General features: G+C 43.3%; 1 protein-coding gene across 2 annotated transcripts in view; it reads left to right on the forward strand.

The window, feature by feature from the left end:
* Positions 1–2,492: 2,492 nt before the first annotated feature.
* The window catches only part of LOC137342512 (ephrin type-A receptor 7-like), a 362,022-nt gene continuing 348,910 nt past the window's right edge, over positions 2,493–15,604 (forward strand). Inside the window, exon 1 of one of the 2 annotated variants that reach the window (XM_068006436.1) lies at positions 2,493–3,155. In XM_068006436.1, coding sequence (XP_067862537.1) covers positions 2,552–3,155 — 604 coding nt within the window. In that variant the 5' untranslated portion in view covers positions 2,493–2,551. The remainder of the gene's footprint in view (positions 3,156–15,604) is intronic. The other variant, XM_068006435.1, reaches the window with a different exon arrangement.

The following is a 15,604-nucleotide window of genomic DNA, read 5'->3' on the forward strand; positions in this document are numbered from 1 at the left end:
ACTTGAAATGCCATAGCATACAAGGCTACGGACCAAATGCTGGAATATGGGATTAGATTAGACTGGGCTTGATGGCCGGCGCGGACACGATGGGCCGAAGGGCCTCTATCCGTGCTGTATAACTCTATGACTCTATGACTCTATGACTTTAGGACCACTGCCCTTTCTGCCTGCAATTTAAAATTGCAGTTGACCAGATCGGGGTGGGAAGCCGATGGGCAAGCCCCCCTCTTTCCTCCCTCCCTCCCCCCCCCCCCCCCCCCCCCCCCCCCCCCAGCCTTACTTTTTAACTGGCCTCTATCCCAGTTTCAGCCAAGTGAGGGAAGGGGGTTAAAATCCCCCCCCATTGGGTTTCTCCTGATTGGCTGCCGCCCATGTCAATTATGACCGTCTGGTTCCCTCTTCATTTTGGCTCCAAGTTCAATTTTTGAAAATCATTCTCTTCCATGAAAGTCATTGAACAATCTTTGGGACTTACAGGCATTTCTTTCTGCAAAAACTAGGACATTGCTTAAACAAGGAGCTTTTGACCAACATGAGGTAAATTTGGTTTATGTAGATTCATCTGTATTAAAGGCTGTATACGTTGACAAACTAACTGACGTCGCACTTAGTGCTCAAATGGGGCTGGAGATACTTCGGGGGATGAGGCTGACAGGGTGGGACCATGGGAAGTAGGGTTACCTAATGGCATGAAAGGGGCCAAAGCACTTGAGGTCTCATTCTCCTTTCCCCCATCCCGCTCGATGTTATTGGTAGACCTTGCTCTCCCAATACTATCAGACTCTGACAACTCCCAATACCGACAGGCTCTAGTGCACCCCATCCATCCTACCAGTACCTGGGAACTCTCTTCCGCTGCTCACAAACCACTATATCATCCTTGTAGTGCTTCCAGACCCTGGGACCCTGCTCGCAATGCACCTGATCCACATAAAATGTCTAAGTAATCATGAAAAACTGCCATGGAACATTAACTAGTCAATATATTAAAAATCTAACACTTGCAGACATCACAATCCAGCAGCCACAGTTTGTTACAGATGCAAAACAACCTTAAAATGCTGAGTGCTTCTGAGCCGCAGCCTGAAACTGACGAGCACATTGGAATCTGCAAACTTCCCGTACCAGACAACAATAAAACTGTTGGACCAGTGCTGCTGACCTGCAACTTACAGGCACTCCCTACTCTGCAAAGTTCACTAACCAAACAACAGCTAAACTCTCAATCAACCTGAGCCTGTTTTTATGAAAGATTAGGCTTTGTGTCCTTAAAGGGACACTGCTGTGCGTAGCAGAATAATATATTGTGCATTACATGGTATAAAGCTCCTGTCCGTATAAAACAGCCCATCTCTGACTTACCCTGAAGAGCATATCTAGGCTATTATAAAAACTCACCAACTTCAAAAGTCAAATACATAAATAGAAGTAATGTTCAGTGTAAACAATTAATAATTATAGTATTGCTACAATTAAACCTATGTAAAATAGATTTACATAATACTTCACTCTGGTAGAGAAAACCCTCATTTAACGATGTGGGACAGAGAGTGAACAGCTTGCAGTGGATCAAACTGCTAGTTTACAATAAAGATTTTTCAAAACTTCAGCTGCAATTTACAACAATGACTTGCACTCGTATAGTGTCATTCACATGGTGAACTGTCCCAAGCTTCACGAGGGGAGTGGACACCAAGTGGGAGGTGGGAGAAGAGATAGGGGAGCTAACCGAAGACCTGGTTCAAAAGGTGAATTTTGAGGAGGCTTTTGAAGGTGGGGAGAGCAGTGGACAGTTTTGGGAAGAGTATTTTAGAATGCAGGGCCATGATGGCAGAAGGCAGATTTGTGTTGTGGAGGCTGCACAAACTGATTTTGGGTCGGATGCTTACAGCCAACAGAGAAAATAGAATTTCATCCCGTCAGTCTGAATGCTTACCTTTGCACATGCCAGCTTTCGGTCTGGGCTTGATTTGAGCCACTCCATTGCCAGGGCAGGCAGAGCATGGTTCCAGGCAGCATTACACTCTCTCCACTCAGCCCCAGCAATGCTCCTCCTGGCGATCTACTGCAGCAACCAGCCTCCTCTTGTGGAGAATGTACTTATGTTAGCCGTTTGAAGAGTGATACCACCTGTATCTGACAAGAAAACGATGGCACTGGGGCTCTGTTTGTATGAAAAAGTTAGAATTGATGAATAAAAATTACAACCCTATATTGTACAATGTAGGAATAAAAGATTTGAATGAAGGGAAGTTAGAGACACTGTCCCTCCTGCTGCATTTATTGCACAATGCCCCCTGTATATTGAGTTACTAGACTAGTCTATCTGGTGTTGTCCCACTTTCCAAATCCTGGCCATGCATCTCATTTTGGACTTGAGAGAAAAAACAAGGGCAATGTTAGACTATCACCAATGAGAGAAGAGAATTGCTGATTACCAATGTCTCGTTTTTAAAAAATGTTCTGCTTTGTCTCTCCTCAGTGGGAAGAGATCAGCGGAGTGGATGAAAACTATAAACCAATTCGCACTTATCAGGTCTGTAACGTCATGTCTCCCAATCAAAACAACTGGCTTCAGACCGGTTGGATTACACGGCGCAATGGGCAGAGAATCTTCATTGAGCTGAAGTTCACGTTAAGAGACTGCAACAGCATCCCAGGAGTGGTTGGAACATGCAAAGAGACATTTAATCTTTACTACATTGAGTCAGACAACGACCTTGGCAGAAACATTAAGGAGAGCAAGTACGTGAAAATAGACACCATAGCTGCGGATGAAAGTTTCACGCAAGGAGATCTTGGCGAGCGCAAAATGAAACTTAATACAGAAGTTAGAGAAATTGAGCACCTCAGCCGGAAAGGATTTCATCTCGGGTTCCAGGATGTAGGGGCTTGTGTGGCCCTTGTTTCAGTGAGAGTCTATTACAAAATTTGCCTTTCCACGGTGCAAAGTTTGGCCGTCTTTCCAGACACTGTGGCAGAAGCTGCCTTTTCAACCCTCGTGGAAGTGAGGGGATCGTGTGTTAATGACTCCGAAGCAGAAATGGACAATCCTCCCAGGATGCACTGCAGTGCAGAAGGCGACTGGTTGGTACCTATTGGGAAATGTACTTGCAGTGCTGGGTATGAGGAGAAAGCTGGCACGTGCAAAGGTAAGCGTTCAGACTGAAAACAAGCATGCCATGACATTCTGCGACTGTGTGCGCTTCGGGTTAGTAATGTGAAAAGACTCCAATGGGATCTGTATCGATTGGGTCAGTGGTATTGTTAGGAGCTACTGATGTGTTTTCTAAAACACAAAAATAATAATTCTTGCGATGTGGGAAACGCAGGCAAAGCCACGTTTGTTGCCCATCCCTAGTTGCCCTGAGAAGATGATGGAGGGCCTTCTCCTTGAACCATTGCAGTCCTTATAATGGTGCATCCACAATGCTGCTAAAGTATTCCAAGACTTAGTGATGACCAAGGAATGGTAGTATTTGCTCAAGTCAAGATGGTGGGGAACTTGGAGATGGTGATCTCGGTGGTAGAGATGGCAGGGCTGCAGTGCTGTCTAAGTAAGCTTGGTGAGTTGCTGCAGTGCATCCTGTAGATAGTACACACTGCAGCCACAGCGAGCGGGTAGATATCGAGTTCAGTAGTATTGGTCCGCTTTGTCCTAAATGATAAACTTCGTGAGTAGAGTTGTAGCTGCACCCACACAGGTGAGCGATGAGTTAAGCATCAAACTCCTGGCTTGAGTTTTGTAGATAGTGACAAGGCTTTGAGGAGAGTTGCTCATCACAGAATATCCAACCTCTGCCCTACTCTTATAGTCAGAGTGTTGATATGGCTGATCCAACTAAGCTTCTGGCCAATGGTGAATGTTGATCGTGGGGGACTCTGTGTTGATGGTGCCTTTTCTTGTTTGAGATGATCATTACCTGGCACTTGTCATTTCAAGTCTAGCTGATGATCAGGACCTGCTGGAGGCTAGCATGGGCTGCTCCTTTCTCGGACGATTTGTTAATGCAGCTAAATGCTGTAGAATGATAACAAACAGCTACAGTTCTGACCCGGTGAAAGATAGAAAGTCACTGATGAAGTAGATGAAGATGTTTGAGCCAAGGACACGTCCTGAGGAACTCCTGTAGGACTGCAATGATTGGCCTCCGACGACCTCAACCATCTTTCCCGTGTGCCAGTCTGACTCCAGCTACTGGAGGGTTTTCCCCTTAACCTCTGTTTTGCTAGGGCTCCTTGGTGCCGTACTTAGTTGAATGCTACTGATGTCGAGGGTAGCTACTCTCGCCTGTCTTGTGGCATTAAGCTCTTGCATCCATCTCTGGATCAAGACAAGGATAAGATCAGCAGCCAAATGGTTCTATCAGAACCTGAACTGATCATCGACGAGCAGGTGATTGGTGAGTAGGTGTTGCTTGATGCCACTATGTTTTATTTTTTGATAATTTTGCTGATGATTGAGAGGGAGATGATAGGTCAGTTGACCTCATTAATGTTCCTAGATGAGCATACTCTCGCTGAGCTATATCAAACTAACTACAATTTTAATCCAGGTTTTTCTGGAAGCTAAGGCATATCCTTTTGCATGGCATATAGTTGTGTAGCTAATTGGAATCTACGTTAAAGTTGTTGCAATTCTTTCTGACTCTTAAGAGATGGATTTTACATTGTGTTAATGGTGAATACTAGGTCCATAAATTGCCTGGCTATAAGGAAATGAAGTGATGACTATGGTGATTGTGCTAATTGTGCTAAATTCCTTCCCTATAGTGTTGCTTGGAGACTAATGCTTTAAAGTGCTTGACATCTTCGCTGTATGCTTGTAAATAAATTGACAGCTTTTAAAAATTGATTTAAATTTTAGATTTTTCTTCCATTTTAGGCCACCAATCATTGCATCTTCCTCCACCCATGAGGAAAGCTTCCAGAATCTAGAAATTACTCTAAAATTATCATAACAAATGCTTAAAATTTGTATGAAGTTGTTCAGCCATTTTAATAGATGCTAACCTGATTTAAAATAGAGTAACTTCTAATTCTGATTTCCTTAGAATCCTTCTACTGCATGATTTGGCCAGAAGGTAATGTGCAACTCTTGCTCTCAAATAACAATATAAATTTGCTGCCCCCCTCTTTCCCCCCCCCCCCCACCTCATTTCTCCAGAGAGGAAGGGTCTAAATTCTGCATGGTACTCTTTCTATCAGCCCAACTGGGAAGGTGCTAGTATGCCTGAGAGATGTGTAACCCTGAGGCTCTGGCACTCTTGGGTTGTCTCCTTGTGTTGGTTTGAGGGGTGATCTAATTGAGGTGTTTAAAATGATTAATAGGGTAGATACGGAGAAACTGTTTCCAGTGGTGTGGGAATCCAGAACAAGGGAGCAGAATCTTAAAATTAGAGCTAGGCTGTTCAGGAGTTAAATCAGTAAGCACTTTTCGCACAAAGGGTAGTGGAAACCTGGTACTTTGTCTCCCAAATGCCTGTGGATGCTGGATCAATTGAAATTTTCAAGACTGAGATTGACAGGTTTTTGTAGGTAAGGGTGTTGAGATATGGATAAAAGGCGGGTAAATGGAGTTAAGGCAAAGAACAGCAACGATCTGATTGAATAGCGGAAAAGGCTTGAGGAGCTACTCCTGTTCGTATGTTTCTGTGTACTGTTATTTGCTCAAGGGCACGGTACCCTTCATTGGCTGGGGTACCCCACTAAAAGCGCAAACATAAATGTAAGTTAAGGCAGATATTTGATACAATTTATTCCAATTTGCTGCAAAGTTCTTCAAAAAGTGAGATAACCTGCACGTCCCAGTGTTCTATGTATATGGATAATTGGGGGATAAATAATCTTCCTTTGTTTGGTCAAAGAATCACAGAAAATTTACGGCACAGAAGGAGGCCATTCGGCCCATTGTGTCCGTGCTGGCCGAAAATAAGCCAGCCGGCCTAATCCCACTTTGCAGCACTTGGTCTGCAGCCTTGTAGGTTATGGAACTTCAAGTGCATATCCAGGTACTTTTTTAAATGTGATGAGGGTTTCTGCCTCTACCACCCTTTCAGGCAGTGAGTTTCAGACCCCCACCACCCTCTGGGTGAAAAAATTCTCCTCAGCTCCCTTCTAATCCTTCTACTGATCACTTTTTAAATCTATGCCCTCTGATTATTGACCTCTCCGCTAAGGGAAATAGGTCCTCCCTATCCACTCTATCTAGGCCCCTCATAATTTTGTACACCTCAATCAAATCACCCCTCAGCCTCCTCTGTTCCAAAGAAAACAACCCCAGTCTATCCAATCTTTCCTCATAGCTAAAATTCTCCAATCCTGGCAACATCCTCGTAAATCTCCTCTGCACCCTCTCTGGTGCAATTACATCCTTCCTGTAATGTGGTGACCAGAACTGTACACAGTACTCAAGCTGTGGCCTAACTAGTGTTTTATACAGTTCTGGCATAACCTCCCTGCTCTTATATTCAATGCCTTGGCTAAGAAAGGAAAGTATTCCATATGCCGCCTTAACCATCTTATCTACCTGTCCTGTTGCCTTCAGGGATCTGTAGACATGCACTCCAAGGTCTCTTTGTTCTACTACGCCTCTCAGTATCCTCCCATTTTATTGTGTATTCCCTTGCCTTGTTTGCCCTCGCCAAATGCATTACCTCACATTTCTCTGGATTGAATGCCATTTGCCATTTTTCTGCCCACCTGACCAGTCCACTGATATCTTCCTGCAGTCTACAGCTTTCCTCCTCACTATCAACCACACGGCCAATTTTTGTATCATCTGCAAACTTCTTAACCATGCCCCCTACATTTAAGTCCAAATCATTAATATATACCCCAAAATCTGGTCCTCTTACAGCATGAAACATTTTCCAAAAGAAAGGTTACAGGTAACCTGCTCCCTCCCTCTGCCAATGACAAGCTGTAAAGAAGAAAGAACTTCATTCATGTCTCACCTTTCACTTTCTAATGACATCCCAAAGCGCTTTACAGGCCATGATTTACTTTTGAAGTGTGGTCACTGTGGTGATGGAGGGAAACCTGGCAACCAATTTGTGCCGAGTAAGGTCCCAAAAACGGCAATAAAATGAAGGACCTGATAACCCGCTTTGGTGGTGATAGCTGTGGGATAAATGTTGGACAGGACACCGAGAGAATTCCTACAACATATTATTTAGCAGTAACCCAAACAGTTTCTTTATCGGGAAAGAGTATGGAAAAAAACCTGATGAGGACAACACCCACTATTGATACAATAAACACTTACTACAGGGATTTGGTGAACTTGTATCAGTTTAATTTACTGCTATGAACTGTAAACGTTGAAATGGTCACTTGGCATTTGAAGATGTGTTGCAAGGTTTAAGGAGAATGAATTGGACCTTGTTTTCACTAGTGGTGTTCTGATGGGCCACAGCTGACTTTTTAGACGGACAGTTTTTGTCAACTGGTAGTTACCATGCAATATTGGAAGAGGAACGGGGAGTGCTCTGTGGCCTGCCCAGCATTTTACCCCCCAACCAACTGCACCAAAAGCAGATAAACTGCGCATTCCTCTTATTTGCTCGTTGTTAGAACACGTGCATCTTGGCTACCAAGTTTCCTTACATAACCGTGACTACACTTCAAAAGTGAGGAGTTCGGGGTGTCCTGAGAGGCTGTGATCAGGTGCTACACAATGCAAATTTTTTTCCTTCTGCTGACCATTTACTAAAATTCTCAAAGTATTTTAATAAATACATGGCTTCCTTTCTTCCACAGCTGCCTATGATTTATTTGTTTAGTGTGGATACTTTATATAGTCTGGTTTACACGATCTTTGGGTAGCATCAGCAGAGTCCCGCAGAAAGTGATAAACAACCGCAGAGTTTCCAATATACAGCTTTGGGTCAGAATCCATGCTTTAGGAAGGATGCCAAGGCTTTGGAGAGGGTGCAGAGGGGATTTACTAGACTGGTACCAGGGATGAGGGACTTCAGTTACATAGAGAGACTAGAGAAGCTGGGGTTGTTCTCCTTGGAACAGAGAAAGTTATGGGGAAATTTAATAGAGGCATTCAAAATCATGAAGGGTTTCGAAAGAATAAATAAGGAGAAACTGTTTCTACTGGCAGAAGGTCACAGATTTAAGGTAATTGGCAAAGGAGTCAGAGGTGAGAATTTTTTACGCAGCAAGTTATTATGACCTGGAATGCACTGCGTGAAAGGGCGGTGGAAGCAGGTTCAATAATAACTTTCAAAAGGAAATTGGATAAATACTTGAGGGGGAGAAAATTGCATGTCTGTGGGAAAAGAGCATGGGAGTGGGACTAATTGGTAGCTCTTTCAAGTAGCCAGCATAGGCATGATTTGCCGAATGGCCTCCTTCCGTGATTCTATGATTCTGTAATATACAGTTCTCGTGGTTACAGACACTTTGTTGTAATAATTCTACTGTGCCTGATCCTGGTGAATTCAAGGAGTACAAATTGCGAAATTCCCCATACTCAGCCTATGATTTTCTGTCCATAGTAATACTTAAATTTGCGATTTGGATACATTGGAATTTTTAACCATTTATTGTAATGGGTACCATTTTGTTTTGACCGTAAGTCTGTGAGAATGATCTGCCCTCGTGTAGAATGCAAACTCCCACCTTGTGTTGTGAATTTTCGGAAATACGTAGTATCTTTGTATGATATGCTTCATCCCTCCACCCCTAACATTTGAAACATTAAAGAAAAAAGAAAGAACTTGCATTTATACTGCGCTTTTTACAATCTCAGGACGTCCCAAATCACTTTACACTTCAAAAGTACTTAATTGGCTGTAGCCACTGTTGTAATGTAGGAACTGTGGCATCTAATTTACCCACAGCAAGGTCTCTCAAACAGCAATGAAATAAATGGCCAGATCATCTGTTTTTGGTTGATGGATAAATATTGGCCAGGACAATGGGGAGAACTCCCATTGTCCCGGCAGATTGGAAAACTGCTAATGTAACACCGTTATTTAAAAAGGGTAGTAGGCAGAAGGCTGGAAATTATAGGCCAGTTAGCTTAACATCTGTGGTGGGTAAAATTTTGGAGTCTATTATTAAGGAGACAGTAACGGAACATTTAGATAAGCATAATTTAATAGGACAAAGTCAGCATGGCTTTATGAAGGGGAAGTCATGTCTGACAAATTTGCTTGAGTTCTTCGAGGATATAACATATAGGGTGGATAAAGGGGAACCAGTGGACATAGTGTATTTAGACTTCCAGAAGGCATTCGACAAGGTGCCACATAAAAGATTATTACTTAAGATAAAAAATCACGGGATTGGGGGTAATATTCTGGCATGGGTGGAGGATTGGTTATCGAACAGGAAGCAGAGAGTTGGGATAAATGGTTCATTTTCGGACTGGCAACCAGTAACCAGTGGTGTTCCACAGGGGTCGGTGCTGGGTCCCCAACTCTTTACAATCTATATTAACGATTTGGAGGAGGGGACCGAGTGCAACATATCAAAATTTGCAGATGATACAAAGATGGGAGGGAAAGTAGAGAGTGAGGAGGACATAAAAAACCTGCAAGGGGATATAGACAGGCTGGGTGAGTGGGCGGAGATTTGGCAGATGCAATATAATATTGGAAAATGTGAGGTTATGCACTTTGGCAGGAAAAATCAGAGAGCAAGTTATTTTCTTAATGGCGAGAGACTGGAAAGTACTGCAGTACAAAGGGATCTGGGGGTCCTAGTGCAAGAAAATCAAAAAGTTGGTATGCAGGTGTAGCAGGTGATCAAGAAAGCCAACGGAATGTTGGCTTTTATTGCTCGGGGGATAGAATATAAAAACAAGGAGGTATTGCTGCAGTTATATAAGGTATTGGTGAGACCGCACCTGGAATACTGCATACAGTTTTGGTCTCCATACTTAAGAAAAGACATACTTGCTCTCGAGGCAGTACAAAGAAGGTTCACTCGGTTAATCCCGGGGATGAGGGGGCGGACATATGAGGAGAGGTTGAGTAGATTGGGACTCTACTCATTGGAGTTCAGAAGAATGAGAGGCGATCTTATTGAAACATATAAGATTGTGAAGGGTCTTGATCGGGTGGATGCAGTAAGGATGTTCCCAAAGATGGGTGAAACTAGAACTAGGGGGCATAATCTTAGAATAAGGGGCTGCTCTTTCAAAACTGAGATGAGGAGAAACTTCTTCACTCAGAGGGTGGTAGGTCTGTGGAATTTGCTGCCCCAGGAAGCTGTGGAAGCTACATCATTAGATAAATTTAAAACAGAAATAGACAGTTTCCTAGAAGTAAAGGGAATTAGGGGTTATGGGGAGCGGGCAGGAAATTGGACATGAAGCTGAGTTCGGATCGGTCAATGCCCTGTGGGTGGCGGAGAGGGCCCAGGGGCTATGTGGCCGGGTCCTGCTCCGACTTCTTGTGTTCTTTAGATTTGTGGTTGGGATCAGATCAGCCATGATCTTATTGAATGGCGGAGCAGGCTCGAGGGGCCGATTGGCCTACTCCTGCTCCAATTTCTTATGTTCTTATGTTCTAACTCCCCTGCTCCTCTACGCTGTATTGCCATGGGATCGTTTACGTCCACCTGAGAGGGCAGACGGGGCTTCGGTTTAACGTTTCATCTAAAAGACGGCACCTCCGACAGCGCAGCACTCCCTCAGTACGGCACTGAAGTGTCAGCCTGGTTTATGGGCTCGAGGCTCCGGAGTAGGGGTTCAGCCCACGACCTTTTGACTCCGAGGTGAGAGTGCTACCACTGAGCCAAGGCTAACACCTAACTTTAAATGCGTTTCTGTAAACGGCACAGCTCTTTGCTGCCGTGGGCCCCCATTTTACATGGCTGGGTACTGGAGAAGTGCTATGGTGGGGCGAATGCTGTAAAATTGCATACACGATGAAGTTATCCCATTTTGCCTGCATCTTGCATGGATTGAAAAGCTGGGTGCTCCTGCCGCCCTTCAGCATTGTTTTTGGGTCTTTGGACGTGATGGAAATCTTTAACCACGTTAGGCCTGTTCGTTGGGTGTAGCTGAATGGAAAATCTACCGTACTGTTATCATGCAGTTACCAGTGCGCTTTTCAATCCATGCAAGCTGCCGGCAAAATGGGATAACTGCAACGTATATGCATTCACCCCACCATAGCACTTCTCAAGTATCCAGCCGTGTAAAATGGACAAGGGTGCTACTGCTGAGCCAAGGCTAACACCTAATTTTAAATCTGTTTCTGTAAACAGCACAGCTCTTTGCTGCCGTCCACGGCAGCAAAGAGCTGTGCTGTTTACAGAAACAGATTTAAAATTAGGTGTTAGCTTTGGCTCACTGGTAGCACTCTCTCCTCTGAGTCAGAAGATCGTGGGCTCCACCCCTACGCTGGAGCCTTGAGTGCGTAAACCAGGCTGACACTTCAGTGCTGTACTGAGGGAGTGCTGCACTGTCAGAGGTGCCTCCTTTAGTGGCCTGGCCAATGAATACAAGATCTTGCCTGACTAGAGCCAAACAGTTATGTATCAAAAGAGCATTTCGGTTCATAGGGAGTTCAGTGTCACTGTTTGACCCATCAGGCATCCTTTCAGTGTGTCTACTTAACTATTCCCATCCGATATACCCCAACATTTACAAATTACCAGCAGAGCACAACCCTTATTTTGTAAACTTGTACTACAGTTGTAATCTACTTTGGGACTATTGCTCTTCCAAATAGAGCTGTCGCAGTAATGTTTTCAAGTTGTTTTTCTGGCTTCATTTTGGATCTAAGTAATTGGTTCTTTCATCGATCAATAAAATGGCTTCAGGAGAAGGCAGTGAGATGCTCTGGAACTTGTAGAGATCAGTGCTGGTTACCTTACCTTTCCATCCTTGGCTGATAATAGTGGCTGCAAAGCAGGTTGTTAGCCTGTCACTTGTCAGGCATAAGCCCGTGTCTTTATAAGGCTATTTAATCTCTCTCTCTCTCTCTCTCTCTCTCACTCTGAACGAGGCGATTTTAGTTCATTTTCGTCTGCTGTTCTTGACTAATTGAGCTATTCAAGTGCTTGGTGACAGCTGTGTGCAGAACCGCATATAATGTGTAGTGTCCCTCAACAGATAAAATACTGGGATTGAGATTCCTTTGTGTCAACAAAACATGGTACCTCACTAGACTGATCCAAATACATTTCTCGGTTTCATAAATGGCTACTGTAAGAGAGTCGTTGGATTGTAAAATCTGTCTACATTCATAACATAAATCAGCTTTATAAATGCTTTTGTCACACTGCTCCAAAAAGTACAGATGTTGAAATTAGAAACAGGCTGCATTGAGCATTTGTTGAAACTCATTATTGCCATCTGCTGCCTTTCTGTAAGTTCCATGTTATCAAACTTAACCCTTAACTGTGCTGAATAAATCAACTTGGTGCGTATAGCTCCACAGATGTTCTTTTTAAAGTACAATTTCCTTTTGTCAGCACAACCTAGAGTTAAAACAGATCACCACAGCTTGCAAATAGTAAGTAAATGTTTTGCAGATTATCATTTTGTTTTAGATTTGCAGTGTTGTCCTCCAATAACTAACATTGCTTATAATATCTTCAGAAAGGAAAAAAAAAGTTTATTATTGCTTTACTTGCGAAGCACAAAATGCCTATAATTGTTTGCCAGTCCCATACCTGCTGAGTGTTGTCTAAGCTAATAGAGGTTCACAGAGGCTGTTGGGTTCTTTAGGTCAATAACAACTTGTTGAACTCTTCTTGTTTACAAGTGTTAAGATTGTTACAGTGCTGTCTTCACTGCATATGTATAGCCCACTGCCATGCCCTTCTGCCCTGCGTGCTAACCTTGTCCGCAGTAGTTTCACTGATTTAGTGTATTTGCGTACGCGTTCACTGTAGGAACGAGGATGTGGAGCAGCCATTGTGCGGATGATTAATAATCTATTTCTGCATGATTAGCAACATATGTTTTTGCTTCCGATATTTCAGGTGAGATGTGTCCACGCAGCAATCTGATATGCAAATTTCCGGACAGGTTTCCCAACTCTTGGGTTGGTTTTGTGGTGTTGATGTCAGCAGTTTTGCAGCATCTACTGGCACAGTAAGTGAGATGGAAGAATAATATTCGGGCAGGAAAGTCCTTCCATTTCCATTCTGTCTTAATAGACTTTTTTTCTCAAATATGTGGAGATATTCTTGGTCACTATACTGGCCATATTTCAAGTAGTAATGGATGACTGCCTGTGCTGTCCTTGGGAATTGAAGGAGTTCAATTCCCAAGGACAGCAATCAGCCTCAATCAGCCAGCTATCCCCGCTTTCATAGTTGGCGGAGGAGCAGCTGTAGCTGGTTGCTACAATTCAATTGCATTTTATGCAGCTATTTTAAAGCATTACCTGTTTTTTTTTATTTTGATGCTTTGGAAGAAAAGTATCGGGCTCGAACAGTACAACAGCTTTCCATTGGTACTGACAGGATGAGTCACATAGTACAACGTCTTGTGAGGGAATCTAGAATCGAGCATTGCCCCTCCCATTGAGTTGAATTCACAGCTTTCCGACAACTGGAAGGTTGTATTTTCAGACACTTGAGGGAATGTATTTTGTAGAAAGGTTTTACAATCCAACAGGTAGAATTTGTGATAGAGACCATATAAGCTCATTTTGCAATGTGCCATCTTTACAGATTGGTGAAGGAAGAACTGTTTTTGTACTGCAGTATTTTTATTGTGCTTTCCAAATGCACAGCCACAACACCAAATGATTGTATTAACACAATTTATGGAACAATATTAGAGGAATTATTATCCAAAATGGAGTTATATGCCAGAATACCTGTGGGAGGTGAAAACCAGAAGTCGTAGACTGAGTCCCAGACTTGAGTATCATATGGTGTTCTCCCACCTCTGGGACTTCGAATTAAATCTAATCCAAAGGGGAGGATTTTAACCCACCCTGCTTGCTGGGAATCGGGCGGGCGTGCAGCTAAAATAGCTGTGCAAAGACTTACCGCCCCATTCCCCCTCCAATCCTGCCCGCCGCCAGCTTAACTGGGCCCTTTTTTAGGTGCCTGATGCGCACGTCTCTGCTCAGGAAGGAGCCTCATTAATACGTTCAAACTGTCATTATGATGGCATTAGGACCCCATTGGCATTTTAAGGGCCTACTGAGCGGGGGGCGCCCCACATAGTAAAATTTGATAAGGAGAAAGAGGGTGCACTCTGAGGTGAGGCAAACACTTTCCTTAGTGGGGCCAGGAGGAAAATCTAGGCCTCTGCACCTCCTTCCGGCTTCCCCCCTTCCCATCCTTACAACGGCCCTGATTTCTCCATTCCCTCCCCCCGACTTAACTTGGTACTTGGTAACTTTTGACTTGTCTGAAGCCGGCTGGATGTAAATGAGGCCTCAGAATTAACACAGCCTTTGCCCAAATTGATGATGTCGGGCAGCTTTGATGCTTGCCACATCCCTGATTTCCCGAAACCCACTCCTGGTTAAAATTAAGTAGGATAAGTGTGGAGAGTCACTAAGCTCATTCACGATTCTTACCTTCTTTGGAAGGTGTGTAAACATTTATTCTTTGAGTCTCCCTCAGGTGAAAGTCACGTTTCCTCTCCTTCCATGTTGTCTTTCATTCCACACTCCAGCACTGAGAAATGGGGAGTGAGGTAAGGAATTTCACTGCAATAGCTGCCCCGAAAATATAGGACGACTGGAAACACCCGCTTGTCCATTTTGTTGGAGTTTGATTGTACTTCTGTTACTCATTGAGACTGCTTGCTTAACTGTCTTTCTTAACTCTGAAACATTGACAACTATTATGGCTTTTCAAATAGACCTCTTTTGCCCTGCTAAAAGGAACAGGCTTGAGCTAGTCTCAAATCATTCAGTCTTTTCATTTTGGATGCAGTAAATCATGACTTCTTTATCCATCAGAACAGTATTTTAGACAGATTGTGAATCCTACAGTAGTGTGAATTGCTGGAGTTCTTGTCACTATCGTTTGGTTTTAACAATACAAAGCAAAAAAAGGCAAACACTGTGGATGAAAGACTCCCAAATCAACCTGACTGTGCATTCATCAAAATCTACTCTCAGTTTTTCAAGGTTATGTTATCAATCTAAGCAGTTCAATCTCCTATAGCAAAATAAAGGCCAGTTATTTATTTGGTTCACAATTTAGTTGAGGAAATAAATATCCCCCCCTCCCCCAAAATTAAAAACTCGCTAGACCTATTTGTAAAGTAAATATTGTTTCTGTAACAGATATGAATTCACAGTTACCAAACAATCTGTTACCAAATGATACCTTGTTTTAAAAATAAATATTTCAAGCAGTTCTGGACAGGTGCACTCATTATTTGGTGACTGCGGGACATTTCCTTGCTCAGCTGGTAACTGCATAGCAAAAGGAATATAAACAGAAAATGCTGGCAACGCACAGCAAGTCAGTTAGCATTTGAAAGCGAAATTGAGGTTAGCATTTTGAGTGTGACTGTTTCGACGACAGGTGTTCACTGAAAAATATGTGTCTTTTAAGTGTGTCTGCGATTGAGTTCTGGATGTTGACTTAACAGTGTGTGCATTTCCTGCATGTTTTTCAGGTGTTCTGAAAACATTTTCACTTTTTTTCT

Source organism: Heptranchias perlo, chromosome 26 (assembly GCF_035084215.1).
Source record: "Heptranchias perlo isolate sHepPer1 chromosome 26, sHepPer1.hap1, whole genome shotgun sequence".
Taxonomy (NCBI): domain Eukaryota; kingdom Metazoa; phylum Chordata; class Chondrichthyes; order Hexanchiformes; family Hexanchidae; genus Heptranchias; species Heptranchias perlo.